General features: G+C 60.8%; 1 protein-coding gene across 1 annotated transcript; it reads right to left on the reverse strand.

The window, feature by feature from the left end:
* Positions 1-47: 47 nt before the first annotated feature.
* On the reverse strand, positions 48-22,656 carry RAPGEF3 (Rap guanine nucleotide exchange factor 3). The gene is given in 28 exon segments (NM_001099944.1): positions 48-454; positions 1,392-1,463; positions 1,556-1,610; positions 2,697-2,761; positions 3,166-3,253; positions 4,205-4,255; positions 4,358-4,448; positions 4,694-4,875; positions 4,956-5,081; positions 5,530-5,627; positions 7,465-7,611; positions 7,920-8,001; positions 10,554-10,593; positions 11,386-11,468; positions 11,547-11,697; positions 11,905-11,983; positions 12,286-12,374; positions 12,641-12,753; positions 13,254-13,400; positions 13,606-13,682; positions 13,793-13,853; positions 14,250-14,334; positions 14,870-15,038; positions 15,182-15,303; positions 15,686-15,792; positions 15,877-15,930; positions 21,863-22,075; positions 22,542-22,656. Coding segments are annotated over 27 exon segments (2,646 nt in total). The 5' UTR covers positions 21,956-22,075; positions 22,542-22,656; the 3' UTR covers positions 48-335.
* Between the last annotated feature and the right edge of the window lie 509 nt (positions 22,657-23,165).

The following is a 23,165-nucleotide window of genomic DNA, read 5'->3' on the forward strand; positions in this document are numbered from 1 at the left end:
CTCCGCACGTCCCCTGGGGCCTGACGACAAAGCCTGGAGGCACAGAATCCGGGAAGAGCCTGGTGCCGAGAGCTCTCTATTGAACACAGAGTCCCAGCGCCTGCTCCGCGCTCCGCCCCGTTCCTTGGCCTGGGGCCGCGGCCGTCCACTCCGAGGTCCTCTTGGCCGCCGGCCCGGGTCACCGGTCATCGCAGGGCGCGGCCCCTCCGCCGCCCGCTCGGCCCGGTGCGCCCGCGGAGAGCCCCGCCCGGCCTCGGGCCGCCCCAGCCCTGCCGTCCTGCCCCGGGGCGCTCCAGCCCTGGCCGTCCTGCCCCCGGGGCGCTCCAGCCCGGCGCTCACGGCTCCAGCTCGCGGGACAGGCGGGACAGCTCCCGCTGGTTGTCGATGACCTTCAGCTGCTGGACGTACGCCCAGGTGCTGGCTGCGCTCCGGGTGCTCAGGGACTGCTCGGAGCCTGCCGGGTGGGGGGCGCGGTCAGGGTGACCCCGGGCCGCGGAGAGCCCCGCCTCCCCCCAAGGAGCAGAGGGCCTGGCTGCCCCCCCACCCCCCACCCCGCCGCTCCGCAGCCGGTCTTGAAGACTGCCCACCCCTCCAACCTGGGGCGGAAGTGTGGTTAGGGGCTCAGAGCCTGAAAACAACAGGGCCCCGAGATGGCACACAGCGTGATGCCCCTTGTCCTAAATTCAGAAACAACTGCTACTAAAGAATATTTGGTTCTTGGGAATATTTGGTTCTGAGCGCCTGCCTTCGCGCAGGGCCTGATCCTGGAGACCCGGGATCGAGTCCGGCATCCGCCTCCCTGCGTGGGGCCTGCTTCTCCCTCTGCCTGTGTCTCTGCCTCTCTCTCTCTGTGTCTCTCATGAATAAATAAATAAAATATTTAAAAAAAGGAACATTTGGTTCTCATAATATTTATAGATGAAGCATTTGAAAGCCTGTATATATGTGTATGTAGAGGCGCCCATATAAATGTATCTACGTAAACAGGTTACAGTGGCACAGGAGGAGGGAACGCTATGTAGGGAGAGGAGGCGACTGCCAATGGGCCGCTGCCTGCCTTGGGCCAGCGGTGTTCACTGTATTATCACGGACGTAAAATAAAGGGTCCATGATGACAGTGGTGTACGGACCGTGGACTATGATTAATCCCTCTTCATGCAATGGAAGGCCAATTAAACAAATCAGGCCTAGAGTAAGAGTGCCTGGGTCCCCGGCTCTCTCGCTGTACCCCAGCCTCCCAGGACTCGGGCCTGTTTGTGCATCTTTAACCGGGGGGATGACTCTCCACCTACCCCAGAGAGGCGGCGGGAAGGGCTCACAGCATCACAGACCAAGTGCCTGTAAATGCCAGCCCCGGCTGACCTGTCAGCCCCCAGCCCTGCCCCACTTACACGTGGATGTCCTTGCTGCCTGGCTGTCCTCGTGGAGGTGGGATACGCGGCTTCTGAGTGGTGAGAGGGGCACTGGGTGGGGTGAGAGGCGGGAGTCAGGGACACAGGGCCAAGCCGGAGGCTGGAAAGGGACGTGGTGGGGTAGGGGGTACCAGTCCTCTCACCGTTGCTGTGGCTTCGGCAGTGGTGCAGCATCCGCACGGCTCTGGCCATCATTCTCTGCAGGTAAAGTAAGGACGTAAGACCAGGCCCGAGGGGCAGGACCCTGGCGTGGCCCGTGGGGCAGCTGGGAACCAAGCCCCTTTGAGTGGGCGTGCTCCTAGGGACTAGATGGGGCCACGTCTGTGTGCCCCCAGCACACCCAAAGTCCCGGTGGGGACCCCTGGGAGAAACCCCAGGGACCAAGAAGGGCTTAGAGCGGGTGAGCTAATTAAGGCTGTCTGCCCCAGTATGCAAGGGAGCGAGGCAGGGGCTATTTTTTAAAAGGAGTATTCAGGATAAAGGAGTGTGGTCTGTGTATACAATGGAATATTTCTCAGCCATTAGAAATGACAAATACCCACCATTTGCTTCAACGTGGATGGACCTGGAGGGTATTATGCGGAGTGAAATAAGTCAATCGGAGAAGGACAAACATTATATGGTCTCATTCATTTGGGGAATATAAAAAATAGTGAAAGGGAATAAAGGGGAAAGGAGAAAAAATGAGTGGGAAATATCAGAGAGGGAGACAGAACATGAGAGACTCCTAACTCTGGGAAACGAACAAGGGGTGGTGGAAAGGGAGGTGGGCAGGGGGTGGGGGTGACTGGGTGACGGGCACTGAGGGGGGCACTTGGCGGGATAAGCACTGGGTGTTATGCTACATGTTGGCAAATTGAACTCCAACAACAACAACAAAAAATTTTTTAAAAAGCAACCCTAAAGAAAGAAATAAGAATAATTATGTAACTAAAAATAAATAAATAAAAGGAGTATTCAGCTTTGTGTTATTAATAACAACTCTAGGGATCCCTGGGTGGCACAGCGGTTTGGCGCCTGCCTTTGGCCCAGGGCGCGATCCTAGAGACCCGGGATCGAATCCCACATCAGGCTCCCGGTGCATGGAGCCTGCCTCTCCCTCTGCCTATGTCTCTGCCTCTCTCCCTTTCTCTCTCTGTGACTATCATAAATTTAAAAAAAATTAAAAAAAATAACAACTCTAGATCATCTCCCGCCCCCCGGCCCCCTTCCAAGGCCACAGTCCTATCCCCTAACCCACGCTGGGGCAGGCGGAGGGGCAAGCACCACTCTCCCCGAACTCACCATCTTCTCAAAGTTGATGAGATTCTCCACCAGTGTGTGGTTCCCCTCATGGATGAAGGTCATGTCTGCGGAGAGATGGGTTTTGCTTAGAGGTCCCCGAACTCCTTCCCCATCCCGCAGCCCAGGAAGGGGGAAGGGCCGATAATGGGGGCCTTGGGCCTGTCCCTGCCCTGCACTGCCCTCCTCCTCCTCTGGCTCCCCTCTGACCTCCCAGAGCAATTTCCCTGTGTCTCTTGGGCCTCATGTCAGAGGCCATCTGATGTCACCAGCACTTGTCACAACACCTGCTTCTAGCCAGCACTTGTCACAACACCTGCTTGTCACCAGCACTTGTCACAACACCTGCTTCTAGCCTGTGAACCCTGAATTCATATTTGTGCCCCCCAGCACCCCTGGATGTCGGGAGGACATCCAGACAGGCGCAGGAACGGGTGGGTGGAGGTGGCGAGGTGAGCCCTGGTCCACTCACCTTTGAGAAGAAGAGGCATGAAGGGGATGATGGGAGGGGAGAGCTTGGTGAGGGCCAGTCGATAGACTCGGTGGTTCCACGAAGGGTCCTGGGAGGGAAGAAGCCACAGTGAGGGAGGGACGGCCCCGCTCGGCATGACCCACCGCGGACCACGACACAACCAGACACAGTCCCCTTGGAGCTCTGCCTCCTCTGGGCCCCAGGTGTCACCCAGCAGACCGGAGGGGACCCAAGGCGAAGGGCAACCAGCAGTCTGCGCATGCGGCTTCCGGGCCTCCTGCTACCCCCTCCAGCACTCGTCGGGGCCATTTATCCCAGGGGCTCTGGGGTTTCATGGAAAACTCTCTCTCCCTCTCCCTCTTTCCTGTCTCTGTCCCTGTCCCTCTCTAGTGGGGAAATTCCTCTGAACCTCTTGAGTCCACAAGGTGAATTTTTTTCTCAAGAGCTCAGAGCCGGGCTGATAAAAGCCCCTTTGTGCCAGTTCTCTCCTGAGCACCCTCAAAACCTCTTAACCCCCTGGCAGATCCTGGCAGGGGTGTGGGAGGGGCAGGCAGCTCCTTAGCTCTTCCCTCATCTTCTGGCCTCGTCTAGCCTCGTCAGCACCTCCTGAGGGGCCACTGACAGGCCCTGGCCCACCGTGGGGCCCGGTGCCAGCACTTGCTTCCGGGGCACTGAGGCAGGTCAGCTGGGGACCAGCGTTCCCCTGACATTCCCCCGACGTTCCCCCGGCGCTTCGGAGCCCAAGGCCAGACACCACCTGCGCCCTGTCCTGGTCTTCATACAGGACCTGCTGGCCACACAGCCAAGGCCCCCCCGGCCCCGCCATACTTACCCACACTGAGAGATAGAATACACTGTGCACCCCATCATACTGCTAACACTCCATTCCTCAGCCAGTTCCCCAGACTCACAGCCCAGAGGCAACCTGGCTCTGGCCCAGGGCTGGAAACCCTGGAAGTGGTCAAAGACAGGTAGAGGGGCTGCTGGGAAGCCCAGAGCCAGGGATTTCTGGAAGGAGGAGCCAAGGCCCAGCACTCACCAGCAGCCTCTCGAGGGCCGAGTACAGCTTCCGGACTTTGTGGGGCAGCCGCTGTGGAGGAGGGGCAGATGGAGCCATCACCACTCTGGGGAGGGAGCCCCATGCCTCAGCAGCCCCCCCAGGATGGGCACGGGCCCTCTGCCTCACACCTACCTCCCAGGTGTGGGCCAGGCGGCTGATGGCCGAGTTGCTGAGGCCAAACATGACAGCGAAGAAGGAATTGAGATTCTTCTGCTCCTTGAGGCTGTGAGTGGAAGACCCAGAGGTCGTCAGGGGACACAGCCAGGCCCGCAGAGTTCCACACAGACAACAGGCAGCCTGGGGCCCGGGATCAGGCCTGGCCCGCACGGCCTCTGTGGGGGCCGGGGCTAGGTGGGTAGGGAGGCAGGGCCTCTGGGAGACCCAGGGAAGCAAGGGGACGGATGGCAGACTTGGCAACATCTGGACCAGGGACCCCGCCACACACCCAGCCACCCCACAGGCACTCACTGGGCAGCCAGCTTGATGAACTTCCTGAGCAGCTGGGCCCGCAAGCCCGGCACAGGGCAGAGACACAGCTCTGTGGCCACCCAGTACTGTAGCTCGTTGAAGCGGCGCATGAAACGCTCCAGGTTGGCAGTGGTGACGTCCCGCAGATGCTGGGGGCCCAGCACATAGTGGATCAGCTCCACCTGGTAGGGGACAGCAGGAGAGATCAGCCCACCCCAGGCCGGGCGCCCTCCCCCACCCCGTTCAGCTCCGCTCCCCGCACCTGGTGGATACTGTTGAAGAGGTTCCAGTCGTGGTCCGTCAGCTGGCCCGCCAGGTCCTTGGCGCTCACCAGGTCCAGGCCCTCAGCAGAGCCCACGGTGGGCCCCAGCTGCTCGGGGTGTGGGGTCTGTGGATAGAAGAGAGCCCAGGAGGGGTACCTGAGGAATCCAGGGGGCAGGCTCAGGGTAGGAGGAGAGAGTTTGGGGCTGGACTCCATCCCCATGGTCACAGGGATGTCGGGGAGGAAAGGGTCTACTGGGAGGAGGGCTTCCCAAGAAGGCATCTTTCCTCCTGCCAGCTCCCCAATGCTGAGACCCCCTCCTTGTAGGGCTCCTGCCTCCTGGGGAACCCGCAATGAGGAGAGGTCTTCTTTTCCCTTGAGAGCTCTCAACCAGCTCTCTCCCTTCCCCAGCAGCTGGAACCTTCCATCAGCCGAGGCCCTCTCCTTCCACTTCCTTCTTAAGACCCAGCAGCAGTCAGAGCCAGGCCCTTCTTTCCTCCCTGTGTGACCCTCCCCTGCACGCACCTCTGTCCGGCCCCAAACAGCTCTTCCCTGGCCCCGTGCCTGTTCCTACCAGCTCATGCACTTCCTGTGGGTTGACAACAAAGAGCCGCTCGTTGAGCCCCAGGGATGTGGCCACACCACGGGCATCCGGCTGCAGGCCAATGGCATCTGCAAAGACAGCAAAGGCTGGACCAGGCTGGGCTGGTGGTGGGGGGCGGGGGTTGGTTGGCAGAGACGGAGGCCAGGGAGCCACCAAAGGCAGGGTGGAAGCCCCATGTGGGAGGCCACGAGGTCGCTTCTCCCAGAAGCCCGGTTGGAGCTCTGGGCAGGTGCTCTAAACGCACAGGTGCCTACGCCTGCACATCCAAGGAAGACGAAAAAGGATTGTTAGCGAGACAAGCAGAACCCGGGCAACGCTGGAGCCTCCCGGAGCTTCCTCCTTTGTCGAGTGGAGACAGCAAGACCCACCCTGACTACTCACGAGTCTAACAGGTTGATTTATGTACGTTGTGGTGACACGTACCCGATGCATCTAACGGCCCTTGGAACACTGGGAAGTGCCTCACCAGGGCTTGGTGTTGACCTGCAGCAGCGTCTACTGACTGAGCCAGTGTTTCTAGGCATGTTTGAACCCCCAGTCTTAGACCAGGAGCCTCCAAAGTAAGATACGCAAGACCATCATGGGTCCAAACAGTAACAGCTCCTCTACTTTGTTTTTGTCATCTGTTCCGCATTTCTACTTTGTGGGTTGCTCCGTGATTATATAATGCGAGTGTGGGAATATATGTATATGACTTTTAAGCAAATACACACATAGCAGGGGGTTTGTAGTAAAAATATCGGTCACCCGGGGCGGTGATCTCAAGAGTTCCGGCGGCGTAGTAGGCTCTCCTGTCCTTGGGCAGCGGCAAGTGTCCGGGTGGCCACCAGAGGGCGGTGCTCCCCAGACCAGAGCACAGGTACCCCGACCTCATCCGGTCTCCCCACTTCCCCAAGGGGGAGAAGAGCTTGCTTTTCTGGCCTCCTCTCCCAGCCCTTATTCCCTGGCTGCCCCTAGTTCCGGTCCTCCTAGCGGAGAACCAACAGCGGTCTCCGGTGGCCCAGGTCCCCTGAAAGCAGGTCTCGGGAACTCTCAGGCTGCATGTCCTGCGCCCCGTGCTAAGGGTTTTATGTGCACCTGCTCTCCTCTGCTGGCCCCAGCAGTCCTGTGTGATGGGCACAGCTGTAGCGCTCATGTGACACACGAGGACTCGGAGGCTCAGAGAGGGTGAGTGTCCTGCTCGGATCCGGATCACACAGCCAGTCAGCAGGGGCCCCTGGGATCCCAGCCCAGGTCTGGGGGTGCCGTTGATGCTCTTAACCGCCAGGCTTCTCTCTTACCTGCCGTGGCACCTCCAGCCCCTAACCCACTGCTGGCCCGCAGCTGACTCTCAAATACGTTTGCTGACTGACAAAATGAAGGCAGGCCACCTTGGTTCCAAAGCCGGACGCTCTCACCTGCTGTGCGAACTTGGGAAAATTGCCTCATCCCCCTGAGCTTCAGGTTCCTTGTCTGAAAATAGGGTGAAAGCACCTGTCTCCTAAGGCTGGTACTAGGGTACAACGAATGAATGAGCATGATAACCCCAAAACCTCTGTAGGAAGCGTCGCGCCAGCGGCCGTTCCCAACCCTAGAATAGATAAGCTCACTCAATCCTCAGGCTTCCTCTGTGCAGGGGGCACGCCTATCACCCCATTTTACAGATGCTGAAAAGAGCAGAAGAGATGAAGTTTCCTGCCCACGGACACACAGACAGGGGGCTAACGGGCGGGGCTCCAGCGGGGCTCTGGGGCACCACACGCAAAGCACTTTGGAGAGACATAAGCTGCTCTCAAATGCCAACCATCGTTAACACTGATGAAGACGGTCAAAATAATGATCTCAATTCGGGGGGCGGGGGGGAATCTGGGCAGGGATCTGAGGGCCCCTCCCTCAGGGCCACCCCCACCCAGAGACCCAACTCACCACCTGCAGAGTTGACCTTCACCAGCACCTGCCCCTTGGTCCAGCCATCCTCCTGGGCCAACGCTGCCATCACCTCTCTCACCGAGGCCGTCACGGGCAGCTTCAGGGTGAGCACCGAGTGGTCCGGCCGGCAAATGTCATAGGGGACTGGGGAGGAAGACCGGGCTGGGCTGCAGGAAGGGGCTTCCTGACCCCCGCACCCAGAAGTGAGCGCGCAAGTGTGGCAGCGGGAGGGGCCCAAGGAGGCAGGACTGCGTGGCAGGGGGGGAGGCCTGTGGATCCCCTGGGGAGGGGGAACCTGAGCTGCGGGGAGGGAGGCCCCGGGGGGCACACCCTATCTGGCAGCCTGGAACAGAGACCCCGAGGAGAACGGCGTGCCCCCCTCGGCCAGGCCTACTAAGGTCAGGGTGACGACAGCAGGCCGCAGCTACGCCTGGCTGGCGGGGACCACCAACCTTTGTCCCCGACTCGAATGGCACGGTTGCTGCAGAGGAGGGGCTGGTCCTGGCCGGGGAGCCAAACAGGCATGTTCCTGGCCTGAGAGGAGAAGAAAGTAAGGCCCAGAGGACACCGAGGAGTGAGCAGAGCCGGGCAGAGGACTCTGTCCCCGGGAGCATGGGGCCACATGGCATACACACCACCAGCTGCGTGGACCTGGGCCGGGTGAGGCGTCAGGCACCAAGGCTCCCCGAGGAAAGGCAGGTCAGCGCCCCTGTGTGCGGGGGCCACCCCTTTGCCAAACAGGCCCGGAGCTGCCCTAATATGGGCACACCTCAGCTCTCGGCCCTGGGTTTCTCTTCCTTTTCCTCCCCTGGCTACCAGCGGCTAGTTGTCCATTTGCTGTGTGCCAGGCTAAGGCACAGGCTAATTCTAAGGACCTAAATATTCACAATAGGGACGCCCGGGTGGCTCAGCGGTTGAGCACCTCCCTTCGGCCCAGGGCGTGATCCCAGGGTCCCGGGATCGAGTCCCACATCAGGCTCCCCGCATGGAGCCTGCTTCTCCCTCTGCCTGTGTCTCTGCCTCTCTCTGAGTTTCTCATGAACAAATAAATAAAATCTTTTAAAAGAAAATAAATATTCACAATAGCTTTTTGACCAAAATATTCTTCTTCTTCCCCTTTCATAGATGAGAGAAGTGAGGCTCGGGGAGGTTAGTAACACGCCCAAGGCCACAGAGCTGCTACGTAGCAGAGCTGGAATCCTGGAAACCTGTGGCTGGAATCCCTCGGTCTGCACCGCGATCCAGCGACACCCGGCTGCCCTGTCCTGTCCAGCCCCGCAGGCCTTCCTCGTGGGCCCCACCAGCTGTCCTTCCAACTCCCGTCTGGAGTCTTCCCCCTCCCAGCTCTGAATGCAGCAGACCCTCCGGATGCTCCGTGTCGACACTTCCAAGTCTCAGAGCTGTCCTCGGCCCCCCCCCGCACGGGGACAGACCGCCAGTGTCGCCCTCTCTTCCAAGCCCTGCCCTCAAGCACCCCCTTGGATGCTTTCCTCCCTGGGCTCCATCACCCCAAACTCAACGCCTCCCTCCGACCAACCTCATCCTGCTGCCAGCCATTCTCCCGGGCGTGCGTTCCTGCGTCTCCTTGCCCCCCACCCCGACCGCCCCCACCCGGCTTCCCCCAAGCTTATCATCTTGTTCTGGGGGTTCCTGTGAGCCCCTCCTCCCGGCCCAGGCCAAACCCCAGTTCCATCTGCCCAGCTGCCTCCCTCCTGTGTGCTACAATGGCCCAACCATTCTCCACTGTTAGCCATTAGCCCTCGTGTGCCCCCGCTCCCCTCCCAATCTGCCTGACAGGGTCACCTTCCTAGTGCAGCTTCAAGGCCCCCATCGGGCTCCCTACTCAGAGCACCCACTCGACCTTGGCTCCGTGGCTCGCATCATTCAGAAGACAAGGACCAAACCCCTGACCATGGCCCACAGGGCCCTACATGCCATGGCCCCCGCGTGCCTCCCTCTGGTGGCTCCGTCCCACACTCCCACCTGTGGGGTCCCTACTGGGTGGACTCCCCACCCCCTAGAACCTGACTACGCCCTGTAGCTCTCAGCTCCTGTGGTCACTGTCCCTGATCCTGACCCTGTGTCAGCCCTTCCCTTCTCTGTTTTCAGAGACCCCCGCCTTTGCCATTATACATCATGACACTGCGCGGCAGCTCTGCCCTCGCTTGACTGTGAGCCCCACGAGGCCAGGGGTGGCTCCCCCCACAGCTGCACCATCGGCACCCAGCACCGAGCCCGGCACACACATGACGGTGATTCCACACTCATCCCTGAGCATCAGCCACAAGCCAGGCAGCGTGGGAGCCCTGGGGAAACAGAGGTCCAGACCCCTCACTCCTGAAGCCAGGATTCCAGTGGCATGTGACAGGCACTGACAGGCAATAAGCAAGCGACAAAGAAAACAGCTCCACCTGGTGCTAATGCTTTGAAGAGAATCATAGAAGACCCCTTGGCAGGGGCAGGGGGTGGGGAGGGGCTAGGGATAGGGAGATGGGGGCAGGGGCCTGAGAACCCAACATTTTGGCTAGGTCAGAAAGACAAGGGCGGGGGGAGCACAAAGAGCCAGAGAAAGAAAGTTCCAGGCCCTCAGGTGGAAACCAGCTTTTCTGCTGATAATCCAGAGAAGGAGCCTGTGAGAGTCTCCAGCAGGGAGGGGCAGGGCCTGGAAACCAGCCCCATCCTACCTTTCCAGTCCTTTCTCCCAGCATTCTGCTAGAAATCTCTGGCTCCCAGAATGCTGGCCACCAGGAACCCCTGGGCCTCGGAGGCTGCCTTCAGGCATCATCCCTCACTGACCCCCCCAACTGCTACCTGGCTCTGTGAACATGGTTGACCTCCCCAATGCAACAGAAGACCCTGGGGGGGAGGCAGGGGTGGAGGCGTGACCCTCGCCCTCTGTGTCTCCCACGAGGCCTGGCCCGAGCCACACACAGTTCCTGTTCTGTGAACTCCTATCCCAGCCCCCGGGGTGTGTCTGTGGGTGGGGATCCTTCCCAGGCTGAGCCCCGGGGGTGGAGGCCAAAGGAGGGACAGAGGAAAGAAGCTGGGGCCAGACACAAGAGGGAGGAGCTGGTCCGCGCAGACACCTTCATCTGAGGAGATGCATTCCCACAGCCGTTCTCCAACCTGGGGAGCAAGCGAGAAGGGCAATGAGATACGAGGGACCCCTGCAGGCAGGGCAGGACGGGGCGGGGGCAGGGCCAGGCGCTGGCTCTGGATTCCATCTGCCCTCAGCAGCCGCCCAGGTGTGCAGATGCGGCAAGCACCAGCCGAGAGGCGCAAAACTAGGCTTGGAACCCAGCCTGTGCATCCTGTGATCCTCCCAGGCCCGCGGCGGAAGGCGAGGGCGTTCCCCGAAGGCATGTGCCCCAGTGTCAGACTGAGCAGGTGCCACTGGAGGGGAGCTCTCCCTGAACCTCACCTGGCCCCATGGGGATGGCCGGGAAGGCCAGGAGAGGCCCGAGGGAGGCCGGCAGGACGGGGCTCAGGGGTGAGTAGGAGCAGAATGGAGAAGTGGGAAGAGCAGGTGCGCTCGGGAGAGTGCCCGCCTGGGTGGCGCAGGAGGACGCGTGACCCGGCGTGAGGGTGAGGCCCAGGGGACCGGTGAGGGGCTGCTGAGAATGAGCAGGGCCGGACAAATGGGCAACCACAGCCGACACTCTCGCGTGGCACACACCGCCCGCAGGGCCCCGCTCCGGGCCCTTAAGGCCCTGTAGGATTCCATCCTTGGGAGACAGGCGCTCTCCTAGTGTGACAGACGGGACCCCAAAGCCCGGCGAGGGGGGACGTGCCCAGGGCAGCGTGGCCACGGGTGGTGCGGCCTGGATTTCAAGCCTCGGGTTTGTGTGGGTGCTCCAGAGTTGGTGCTGGGTCCCCGCCGTGCATATGCAAAGTGAACTCAGAGCCAAAAAGCATCACCTGTGGTGTCGCCGCCTCTCTGGCCACTGCTCCCGCAGCAGGATGCAAAGCCGGGTGTCTCTGCTCACCAGGTCTGAGAGTTTCTGGGAGGAGCCGAGATTCATTGACACGGATGTAGCTGTGCCTACAGCCCCGTCCAGCCCTGCCTCGCCCCCAGGTACCTGGAGAAAGCCGGTGGCCACGGGGTCGGTGTAGAGCATGGGGCCATACAGGGCCACCCACTGGCTGACCAGCCGCAGGATCTGCTGCCTTTTGTTGCAAATGTAGGTGCTGTGCTCCTGCTCACTGCCTCCCGAGGGCTCCGCGTGGAAGGTGGGCACCAGTCAAGGGAACCACAACATCCAACCGGGCTACCCACCACACTTCAGGCAAAGGAGGGGCAAGGACGCCCAGGACCCGCGGACAGGCTGGCCTGGGCATGAGGCTGGTACTTCGGAGGGTTCAGCACAGCCGTGCTGCAGGCGATCCCTTCTCCCTGTTCCAAACAACATCCTCGTCACCCTGGGGCCGGAAGGATATTGGTGCAGGAGGGCAGCACAGAGCTGGGCACTGGGCATGAAGACGCTGTAGGTCAGGAGGAAGTCACTGAGGAATGTCTCTGGAGGGCAGGGACAGGGGAACAGGAGGGAGCGTCAGAGGGCACGTCTACTGAGCACAGACATACGCAGAGCTGGGGTGCCCCTTCTCCCCACCTCATAATGGGCCACGTACCAGCAATGCCCGGGCCCTATGACAGCACTCCCCACCCCAGCCAAGAGCACAGGAATGAGGACATCCTGCCGACTGGCCAAATGGACTAGCCCAGCACCCAGTGATGTCACATTCAGGGTGTCTGGCCCTCGCCCAGTCTACTGCCCATCCAATGAGTCACACAGCAGGCAGGGTATCTCTGGCCCCTACCTGTTGGGTCATGAGCACTGGAATCAGGTCGCATGGCCTCCAACAGCAGTTCTAGGATCTTCTCTGGGGTGCCAGACATCACCGTATACCTAGCAGAGATGGCCAATCCATAGCACGTGCACCACCGCTCCCCACTGCCCACATCTGAACAGACATCAGGAATCCCATCACCCTTCCCTATTTGCCAGCTCTGTCCCACCCTGGGGTTGGAGGGAAAGCTGGCTCTGGGGGTGCATCTTAGCCTTCCCCCCACCAGGGGTAAGACATGGGGGGAAGGGAGTAAAGACTGGGAGACAGAAGGACAGAAGGTGGGTGAGAGAGAAGGTGTGCAGAAGGAGCGGGGCAGGTGTGTTACCGGTTCCTGCCTGGGGTCGGGGGGCGAGAAGGGCCGGCACCCTGAGAGGCTCTCTCCAGTACCAACACCACTTTGCCATGTTCTTCTAGCCTCATGGTCTTGGCTTCCACATCCTGGAGAACAGGCCACACCTAGGTATCAGTCCACACCTTCCACCCACCCCGCCCCCATCCTTGGGCATCTTCCCCCAACCCCATCCCAGACCCTGAGCCCCACAAGGCTCCGGCAAGGACATTCGGCCCCTTTCCCACCGGTTCAATGGCCATGACCTTGGATCCGCCCCACTCCCCGCCCTGCCCATCATGCAGGCTGAGCTCTCTCCTCCACCCATCCCTCCCGGACCTCCTTCTGTGGCTCCCACTCTCCATTACGCGTGGTCCCCCACCCCTCTGTAACTGCCACCCCACCCACGGTCTCCCACACTGAGCTGGAGCTCTCGGGTTTCACTGACCGTCCTCACATGCCCGTGTTCCAGCATCACCTCTAAGCTTCTCTGGCCCCTACCTTCCCTCCTCCCTGTAGGCCCTCTCATCCCTGCCCTTTACCCCCTCCCACTTCTCCAAAGAGGTGTCCCTGCCGTGTCCCCTGCCCTCCCCATCCTCAGCAACGGCACCTTGATGATACGGTTGAAGTCCTGCTTGTCCACGCGAAGGAAATGACAGTTGTCTTCTCGCAGGATGATGGTGGCCGCCCGGGGCGCGTCGTTCACCAGAGCCAGCTGCCCAAAGTCATCTCCCTCATGCAGGGTGGTCACCAGCCCCTGCAGCCAGGTCTCGGTCACAGCCCCACCAGGCCGCCCCCCTCACCCTCGTCAGAGCAGACCCACAGGGGGCGGGGGACAGCCCCCTAGGCAGGAGGAGACCTGGGAGATTGGCAGTCTTAGGTCCATTCAAGGTCCGGCCCGAGAGGGCTTGGACGGGGGAAGCAGGTGCCACCCAGGGGGTGGGGAGAGACGCAGAACTCACCTTGCCATGGGTCACCACGTTGACAGATCCCTTCCAGATGATGTACCACGAGGTGCCCTTGTCTCCCTGGCTGAACACTGAGAGGAGCACAGATCAGACACGCCTGGGGTCACCCTCCACTGCTCCGCGGCCTCCACCACGACCAGGCCGCTGGTGCCCGGCTTCCTGCCCACCCCATCCAACTTACACACGGTCCCCGCTTTGCTGTGCGGTTCAAAGAGCAGAACTGCCGCTAATTCCCGCTTCACCTGTGAGGCAGGGAGAAGAGGGTCAGTGGTGCGAGTCCAGGGTAGGAGGGGCCGGGCTGGGGGGAAGTTAGGTCCGAGGGCACAGGTACCCGGGGTGGGGCGGAGATGCGGCTAGGTCGGGTGCCTGGGACTCAGCAGGAGACACCGCAGGGGGACCCGATGGGCTAGGAGAGGCAGGAGGACTTTTGGACAAGGATGCCAGGAATAGGAAATGAGATGGAAACTTCCTTTTTTTTTATTTATTTATTTATTTTTTTTAATTTTTTTTTTTTAGAGATGGAAACTTCCAAGCCACAGGCCGAAGGGCAGAGAAGTAGCGCCTGGCTCGGAGGTGGGGCCCTCGGGGGTCCCAGGGAGAGGAGGCCCCGGGGAAAGGGTAGAGGCGGGCGGGCTGACCGAGTTGGAGAGATGGGCCACAGCCTTGATGTGCAGCAGCTCCTCAAAGATGAGGTCCAGCTCCTCGTCCGTGCGCTGACCCGGGCTGCGGGTATAATGCACCGTGGGCCTGCGAGCGTGGGAGCCACGTCGCCCACCACGCTTGGGCCTGGGGCCACTCGGGCCCCAGCAGTGATCGCTCCCAAGCGCCCACCATGCACCGGCCAAGCCCCAGGTGCCTCACATGCATTATTTCAGCCCACCCTCACCACCACCACCCCCATGACGTGGGCATCGTTATCCTCCTCTGACAGAAGAGGAAGCTGGCATGGAGAGCCCCGAGGCCACCCAGCCAGTGGCCTGTGGAAGTGGAATTTGAACCCAGACCTGCCCACAGACTCAAAGCCTACCCCCTCTCGGCCACCGCTGCCCCTGAGCGGGCAGGGTCCTTGTAGGCCCTCGGCCTCGCCACCAACGGTTACAAAGGAAGAAACAGGTTCAGAGGTGGGCCGGGGGGTCCCCAGATCACACAGCGAGGAATAAGAGAACCTCTCAGGGATGAAACTGAGAGACTACGGAGACTACGGAGTCTGAGAGCCGGGCGAGGCCTGGGGTTGTGGGGCGCAGGGCACCCGACTCACGGCTTTCGCAGGGCCACGGTGAGCAGGGCGTCGGGGCCCCGCTGGGAGAGCAGGGCCACGGCCTCGACCAGCTCCTCCTCCAGCTCGTGGACGCCCGCGGGCTCTGGCTCCGGCCCGGGAAATCGGTAGAATTGGGTATCTCGGTCCTGGAAGGTCCAGTCGTGTTTCACTGCAGGGCAGAGGCCCAGGCGTGAGGGCGGAGACCAGCTGAGGCCGCGGGCGTGTGAGGCCCCCATCAGGACGCCCGCCTCCCCCACCGCCCTTCCCCGGGACTGCCCGGTCTGGGGGCCCCCACGCCGGGCCCACGCTCACCATGGCAGAGGGCACCTTCATCCAGCAGCACCTGGCAGATTCCAACGGCCTGGCTCCGGGAGTGGACCCCGAGGCCCAGGGCCAAGATGCCATCCACGAGCTCCCGGCCAGAGCAGCACTGCCTAGGAGAGGTAAGGGGACGGGAAGAAGGGGGAGAATGAAAAGGCAGGAGGGCCTTGGGACGCCCGGGTGGCTCAGCGGTTCAGCACCTGCCTTCGGCTCAGGGCATGAGGCTGGAGACCTGGGATCGAGTCCCGCATCGGGCTCCCCATTGGGCTCCTGCTTCTCCCTCTGCCTGTGTCTCTGCCTCTCTCTCTCTCTCTCTCTCTCTCTCTCTCCCTGTGTCTCTCATGGATAAATAAATAAAATCTTAAAAAAAAAACAAAAAACAAAAACGGGCAGGAGGGCAAACCTTCTGGCAGAGAAGTACCCTTCTAGGCCTGCAGCTGGGGTAGGCTCGGAGCCCGCCACAGAGCAAAGGGGAGAGAACACGGCCGCGCTCACCGATAGAGCCGAAGGTGGTATTTCCGGTCTCGGATAAGGGTCGGAGAGGTGGCCAGGAGGTGTCGATGCAGCTGCTTCCCCGCCCTGAGCACCCTCTCCGTGGAGGCCTAGGACAGGGAGCAGCAGAGCTGGCTAGGCCCCGGGCCGAGGCCCTGAGGTCCCCTCCCGGCTCCCCCCGGCCCAGCTGGTACCTGCTCCAGGCTCTCGCTGAAATCCAGGGACTCCTCGCTGTCGGTGAGTGGCGTCTAGGGGGGGAAGGCCTGCCCGTTTGTTCCAGCTCCTGGACCTCAGCCCCCCACCATCCCCGTCTCTCTCACCCCTAGCCCTGTCCCCAGCTCCAAACAGATGCATTTAGCTACTCAGTCAACCAATGAACGGATACTCCCTGAGCACCCCTCTATGCCAGGCATCCGCCTCTTCCCACCCTATCACCAGACCCCTGTCCTCCTGGACACAAGCACTGCACCTCGACAGGTGAGATTCCCACGCAGCTTACTCAGGGCCCAGGTGCGCCCAGGCTCCCAGGTAAACCACACCTGTGTAGGGGAGAGCGCTGAAAGAGCATGAGGATGGTTGGGCCACCTGGCGGCTCAGTGGTTGAGCATCTGCCTTTGGCTCAGGGCCTGATCCCCGAGGTCCTGGGATGGAGTCCCTCATCAGGCTCCCCGTGGGGAGCCTGCTTCTCCCTCTGCCTATGTCTCTGCCCCTCTCTCTGTGTCACTCATGAATAAATAAATAAAAACCTTAAAAAAAAAAAAAAAGAGCATGAGAATGGGAAGTAAAGAAAGGTCCATGACAGGGGGAAGGGGGCAGGGGGAAGGGAAGGAACCAGGCAGGTGCCGTGGGTGGGGTGAGATCGAGAATGTGAGCACTTCTGGAGATTATGCACGGCTGTCTGGCCATCCCAAGCATGCGTGACTGAGCAACACAGGCTCTTCACCCCAAGACTTTGTGACCCCATGCTCCTGGCCTAGGGTCACAAAGCCTAATCCCGAGCCAGGGTTTGTTCCCAGCCACGAGACTGTGGGACTCCTGGACTCAAATCCTTGCTCCTCCTCCATTTACCAGCAGTGTGACCCCCAATATATGGTTTAACCTCTTCATGCCTCAGTTTCCTAGTCTATTAAATCTATAAAACACTCGTAATACCAATACAGAGGCTTTGGGAAGGGTTCTGTGAGTTAATGTGTGTTGAATGCTTAAAGCACTCCCTGGCATAGAGTTGTAGGTACTTGTTAGCTATTATTACTCATCTTCGAAGCCGAGGGCGGGCTGCTTGCTGGAGAGCCCCCATCCTCTCTGCGACGCTGCTGCTAGACCTAATCCTGCAAGAGTGAGTAAGACTCGGCGGCACCCAGGACTGGCTCTGGAAGACGGGATTTACGAGGAAACACGTTAACAAGGCTTCTGTGCCCTTGGGATCAACTGAGCCATCCAGGACCCTGGGCTCCTGTGTCCTGGGATGTTGGCCATGAAAGCGCCTTACGATCCTTCTTTTTCTGCCACCTGAAAACTGGAATTTGTGGACGTCTCTGGACAGGACGCCGTCCCCTCCTGAGCCCTCCCAAAGGGTGAGTACCTTACAGTTCACCAAGCACCTCTCTCTCCGTGATTTCCTCTGATCCTACATAGAATAGGACCAGATGTAAAGTCGGAGGATCAGGGATCGTCTGCCCTCTCTGACTCAGGAAACAGAAGTCTTGGGGTGAAGAGCCTGTGTAACTCAGTCACGCGTACTTGGGGTGGCCAGACAGCCGTGCGTAAACTGCAGAAGTGCTCACATTCTTGATCTCACCCCACCCACCGCACCTGCCTGGTTCCTTCCCTTCCCCCTGCCCTCTTCTCACCAGCTCTCTCTCTCCTACTGGGCCCTGAAAAGGACCTGGCTGGGGAGCTGGGGCACAAGCAGGCCTGGGGCCAGAACCCCCTGTCCTGGCCCTGGCCTCTTCCCACCGTGTGCCAGGCAGAGGCCTGAGGTCTGGCACACACAGGAGCCTGGCCCCGGGCTGGGCGGAAGTCACTAGGTGTCCCTAGGGTATCCCTGCCCGGGTCATGGGGCCCAGCCTGGTGCCAGACACAGAGCCCTAGAGACTTAGCAACAGGAAATGAGGAGGAGGAGGAGGAGGAGGAGGAGGAGCCAGGGAAGGAGGAAGGGCAGGAATGCTACCCAGCCAGCCCCCTGTGTTGGAACAAACAGTGCCGAGTGCTAATGACTTGTTGTTCATGTCAAAACGTCCAGGTGGCCCCGGTCCCTGCCTCAGCTCTCTTTGGTGCCCACGACCCAGGCTCCAGCATACGCTCCCTTCCTGGTATTATTCTGACCCTGGAGGGCACATCAGGAGGAGAGGTGCCAGCTCATGAGGCCAGACTGGGCACACCCCAGATCCCAGATCCCAGATCCCCAGGCTTGTTGAAGCCATTTCCTGCCCTGGCCCAGGGAATAAGCATGTGGGTCAGAGGAAAGGGGGCGCGGGCCCATCAGAGCCGAGGAAGGTTCCTGAAGGCATCCCTCTCAATTTGCCGAGGAGAGCGGGAGCCCAGAGAGATGGAGTAACTCACCGGGGGGTCACACAACTACTCAGGGATTCAAGATCCTGCTGAGTAAGGAGCACTGACCCCGGCGGAGGCGCCTGGCTCCTCCTTCACACCAGGAGAGGGAGGCTCAGACGTTCTCTAACCTGTCCCGAGTTGGTGAAGGGGGGCCCCAGGATTCACACTACGCCTGTCTGATTCCAAAGCACGGGTCCTTAGCCGCTGCGCACTACCGTCTCCCAGGCGCCTCCGTGGCCTCACGTTTCCCCCACTTGGTGCTACGGACGGATAAATCCTGCCTTCAGGAACGTTCCACGGGCAAATAAGTTTGAAAAACATTGCGTTAAACAAAATTCCATGGGTTTGTTATCGTAGTCCCTCTGGGTCCCTCTGGGTCCCTCTCTGCACTGGGAACATCCTAGGATGGGGGTGGTGGTGGTACTATTCAGGGGATGAGGTCAAGGCCGGGGGGCTCGCCATCCAAATCTCAGTTCCCCATTACCACCCGGGTGTGTGACCTTGGCTGCTTATTAACCTCTGTGTGCTTCAGTCTCCTCATCTGTAAAGTGGAGTTCCTGATAATAGGAACGATCTTATAAGGCAATTATGAGGGTCAAATGAGTTAATAGCATGGAGCGTTCAAAGTGATGCTTGGCTTGTTGGTAACCGCTTAGTAAATACTAAGTAACTTTACTGAACTTCATTATTTTATGATGGGGGCCTCTTACCTGGACACAGTGCAAGCAGTGCTGTACCCCGGCTGACCCTGTCTCTGATCTGATAACCCCGAGTGTCACCTCAGGGCTTCTCAGTTGGAGAGAAGTGGCTGGTATGGGTAGGGGTGAAGGCCTTCGCCCACTGCGTCCCCTCCTGCCCGGACAGGAAGGACTCAGGGTAGAAGAGGAGGTGGTAGTTAGCTTCCCTGGCACCAGCACCATAGCCTGCCCCACCCTCCCTCCCTGTCACTCGATGTCAGAGCCACACTGGAGGGGCTGGCGCAGAGCCAGAGAGCCTCGTGGGGACCTGTCAGACCAGTTCCCTTGGGCCATGGCTTAGGGTCTCAGGCCAGGGCTGTGTGTGTTGGGGAAGGGGGAGGACGCATGGGGAGGGGTGATGCTTCGGGGTGTCAGGGTTACAATCTGCAGCCAAAGAAAGTACACCATGAGCTTGGGCTCCATAGCCAGAGCACCAGGGACAGAAACCGAACTTAGTCTCTTAGCAGATGTGTAACCCTGGACTGTCACTTAGCCACTCTGTGCCTCTGTCTTCTCATCTGTGAAATGAGATGATGACGAGCATCTATCTCACAGGGTTATTGTCAAATTACTTGATATGACAGAGGTAAAGCCCTTATAATAGTGCCTGGGACCCAAGTATTAGACAACTATTAGCTGCGACCATCGTTTGGACAGGCGGGACGAAAGCATGGCTTCTGAGTTAGAGAAGAGAGCCACCTCCCCCAAAACAATCACTCAAAGGGAAGCACCCCAGGCTTCTCTGAGCTTGTGAGACCCACCAGAGGTATCCTGATCCTGCCCCTGCCTCTAGATAAATTGATCCTTCTCCGGCTCCCAGACATGGGACACCATCTCCTCTCCCTCTCATGTTTTCCAGAGGAGGCGGTCTTCCGTCCCATTCCAGCACCATAGTTGGTAAATCCTTTCCCTACATAACCTCAGGCCGCCCTGCTGCAGCCTGCTTTCATTTTCTCTTGTCCTGATCTAGTAGCAACAGCAAGTGCTCTCTTCAGGCCTCAGGGGGTGGATGGGCTTCCCCCTCGTTTTCTAAGAGGCTGTCGTGGCCTGAACAACTCCCTGCACTGTCCTCCTAGGCTCCACCCCTCTACGGACATCCACCCTTTCTTTACCCTGCAAGTCCACACTCCCTGTCAGCCGCCAGTTCCCTCATGTGAGCCCCTCCTAGGCCAAACGCATCATCTACAGGTGAGATGTGTAACTTCACGGGTCCCCAGAGCCTCTTAAACACGGCTGCAGTGGGCTGAAACCACCTCACCAGCATCCCCTGCGTCCCGCCCCGTTCCCCAGAGGTGGTCACCAGGAGAGGGTGTGGCCCTTGCTCCTAGCCCTAAAAATCTAAGTTCCCTTTAACCTCCCATTCCTACCTACACCCCACAAACCTGGCAGGAAAGGGGCTGTTTCTGTGACTTTCACCCCCTTTACATCCCAGCCACTCTCACATCACCCTTCCAGCCTCTCCACATACCCCAGCTCTTCAATTCTGGGGGTTAGGAGGGTCAGGAGACAGCCTGGCGGCCTCTTCCACTGCCTGTCCCAGACTTTGGGTCCCAGGGGAGCCTCCAGTGACCTCATTGTCCTGGCACCTGCCCTCTCCCCTACTCCCCACCTTGCCTCTACAAGCTGGGAAGGGGACAGGAAATGCACAAGTAATTATAGCCTGAGAGGGAAGGAGGCAGGGAGGGTTCCAGCCCACAGGCTCCAAGCAGTAGCTACTGCCAGTGACCTGGAGGGGTGGGGAGATGGCTTAGCCCAGAAGGGGCCAGCTGCCGTGCTCCCCCTGGAGCCCCATCTTGAGCAGGACCCAGGCCTAAAAGGTCCCTGATTGGGAAGACCCAGGAAGGGAGGGAGGGTTTGGGGGAGAGCTAGGGACTGACGCCTCGGTTATCCTCTCAATTCTGATTGAGGAGCCCCCCTCCCCCCCACCATCACGTTGGCAGACCTCATTCTTCTCACTCAGCCTCATATTGTGATAAATATAAATGGCAGTAGGGCAAGAGGTAGGAGGAAAGAGGCAGAAGGTGGTGGTCATTGTCCTCAAAGGAACTTGCAGATAAGAGACCTAAGTGACAAGCTCTCCCAATTTTGTCACCTGCTCCTGCTTTCCCTCTACCCCTTTGCCTGAGTACCCTCCCAGCAGCCTACACTCGCTCCCAATGCTGTCTCCATGGCACACAGAATAGACGCACCCCGAATCTCAGGTGACTCTGGGAAGTCTGGGTGGTCGGAGAGAGCTTCTCTGCGGATCTGGATCCTGCAACCAGGATCCCGTCCCCCAGCCTGCACCCCTCCCCAGTGCCCCCTGTGCCCCCCTCCTCCCCTCTTCTTCTTTCTTTCAACTCCAGGATGTTCTTCCCCAGCAAAGGGAGACCCCAGCTCCGGTCTCCAAACTCCTCAAAATCCTCCCCCTGAGCCCCCCCCCCAGAGCCAGATGCCAAGCAGCGCGCACATGCCCACCTCTCACCCCAAGATCAAGAAGAACTGGCGCAGTTCAGTCGCTCTCCTAAAGGAGAATGTTGCCACGGCGATACATCCAGAACAGCAGCCAAGCTTACCTCCCCCTCCACCTTGACCCGGGCCCCAGTATTTCACACACGCCTCCCACCTCCACGCGGAGGACAAGCTGGCACCTAACTCACGGCGCAGGGAGGTGACAGGTAAATGACAAATCCCCTCCCCCTCCCCCCTCGCCAGCACGGGAAGATGTAAGATGTGAGGACCACATGCGCACAGCCACACGCGTGCAGCTGTGTGAGCCACCCACGCACACGGCGACCAGGCTGCTGCACCCACCGTCCAGCCCAGCCGCAGCCCCGACACCCCCAGCAGCAGCCAGGCCGTCCGGCAGCCCTGGCACCCAGCCCGGCCCCGGCTGACGACGGGCACTTACCCAGCGGAGCCCCTGGATGCGGCTGGGACGCTGGTGCTCGAGCAGCAGCTGGTAGGAACAGCTTCGGGGCCGGTGCATCCTCTTCAGCACCATGTTGAGCAGGGTCCCCTCGGGCACCACGTCCGGGAGGCCTCCCACCTGTGACGCTCCTAGAGCCGGGCTGTCCTCCACGGCCAGGCCCACCTGCCAGCGGCTCTCACCTGGCCAGCCCACCTGTGACGCAGGGAAGGGAGGCAGAGAGCCATGGGGCTGGGGCTGGGGCCGCCGGACCGGGGCACAACCGCCCCAGGCAGAACCACTTCCTCGCGGTCCTCTGGACTGGTCAGGCGGAGGTGCTGCAAGGCTGCCAGGAGCCGGGGGAGGGACAGGAAGACCTTCACTGGGGCCTGCCGGTCTGGCGCGCTTCGGGGTCTTCCAGCTGGCCGGCCGACATCGGCCTTTCTTCCCGGGCCTCTTTGGACTTCTGCCCCACCCACTGCCCTTGGCCTCCAAGGGATCCCCGCCACCTCCCAGCATGAGGCTGTGGACTCCCTGGAGCCCCCAGAAATGCGGCTTCGCCTCCAGCCCATCTTCCCCCGTCTCCCTGGCCCCTGCCCAGCACTGTCTCCCCACCCACCCCCCTACCCACCATGTCAGCCTCCCCTCCTGCTGCTCCGCACCCTGACCCCACCTTACCCACCTTCATATTCCTTCTCCAGCTTGCACAGCCCTGTAGGCTCTTGCAAAAGGCTGGGGCGGGGCGGGGAGGGGACCCTCAGCGGGACCCCGACTGCTCCTGAAGGGGTGCGGGCTGCGAGCCCCAGGCGAAGTGAACGGGGCTAATTCCTAGCTGGACCTGCTGCCTGCGGGGCCACGGGCCAGCCGGGGTGGGGGGGGGAGAGGCTCCCTTGGGGGGGAGCGCAGGGGGCGTGGGGGGAGCCCCCCCAGCCAGCGGCGAGGAGCCCCGAGCCTCCGCCTCTGTCCCAGACGAATGAGCCAGCTGGCACGGGGCGCCGAAGCGAGGCCGCAGCTGGCACCGGGCCGGGCGGGAGCTGTCACACCCCCTGCGCTGCCCGCCCCTTCCCTCCCGCGACGCGCTGCGAGCGCGGGGAGGCGGCGCCCGGCCCGACAGGGGGGGGGGGGGGGGGAGGGGGAGGAGTCGCGGCTCGGGGCGGGCGGGGGCCGGAGCAGCCCGGGGCCAGGAGCGGCGCGGGGCGCGTGCCGGGATGCCGGGGTGCCGAGGTCCCGGGGTGCCGGGGTGCCGGGGTCGGGGTCCGGGGTCCCCGCGCTGAGCCGCGCCACAGGCCGCCACGTGGCCGGGAGG

The sequence above is a fragment of the Canis lupus genome, chromosome 27 (genome assembly GCF_011100685.1).
Source record: "Canis lupus familiaris isolate Mischka breed German Shepherd chromosome 27, alternate assembly UU_Cfam_GSD_1.0, whole genome shotgun sequence".
Lineage (NCBI taxonomy): Eukaryota > Metazoa > Chordata > Mammalia > Carnivora > Canidae > Canis > Canis lupus.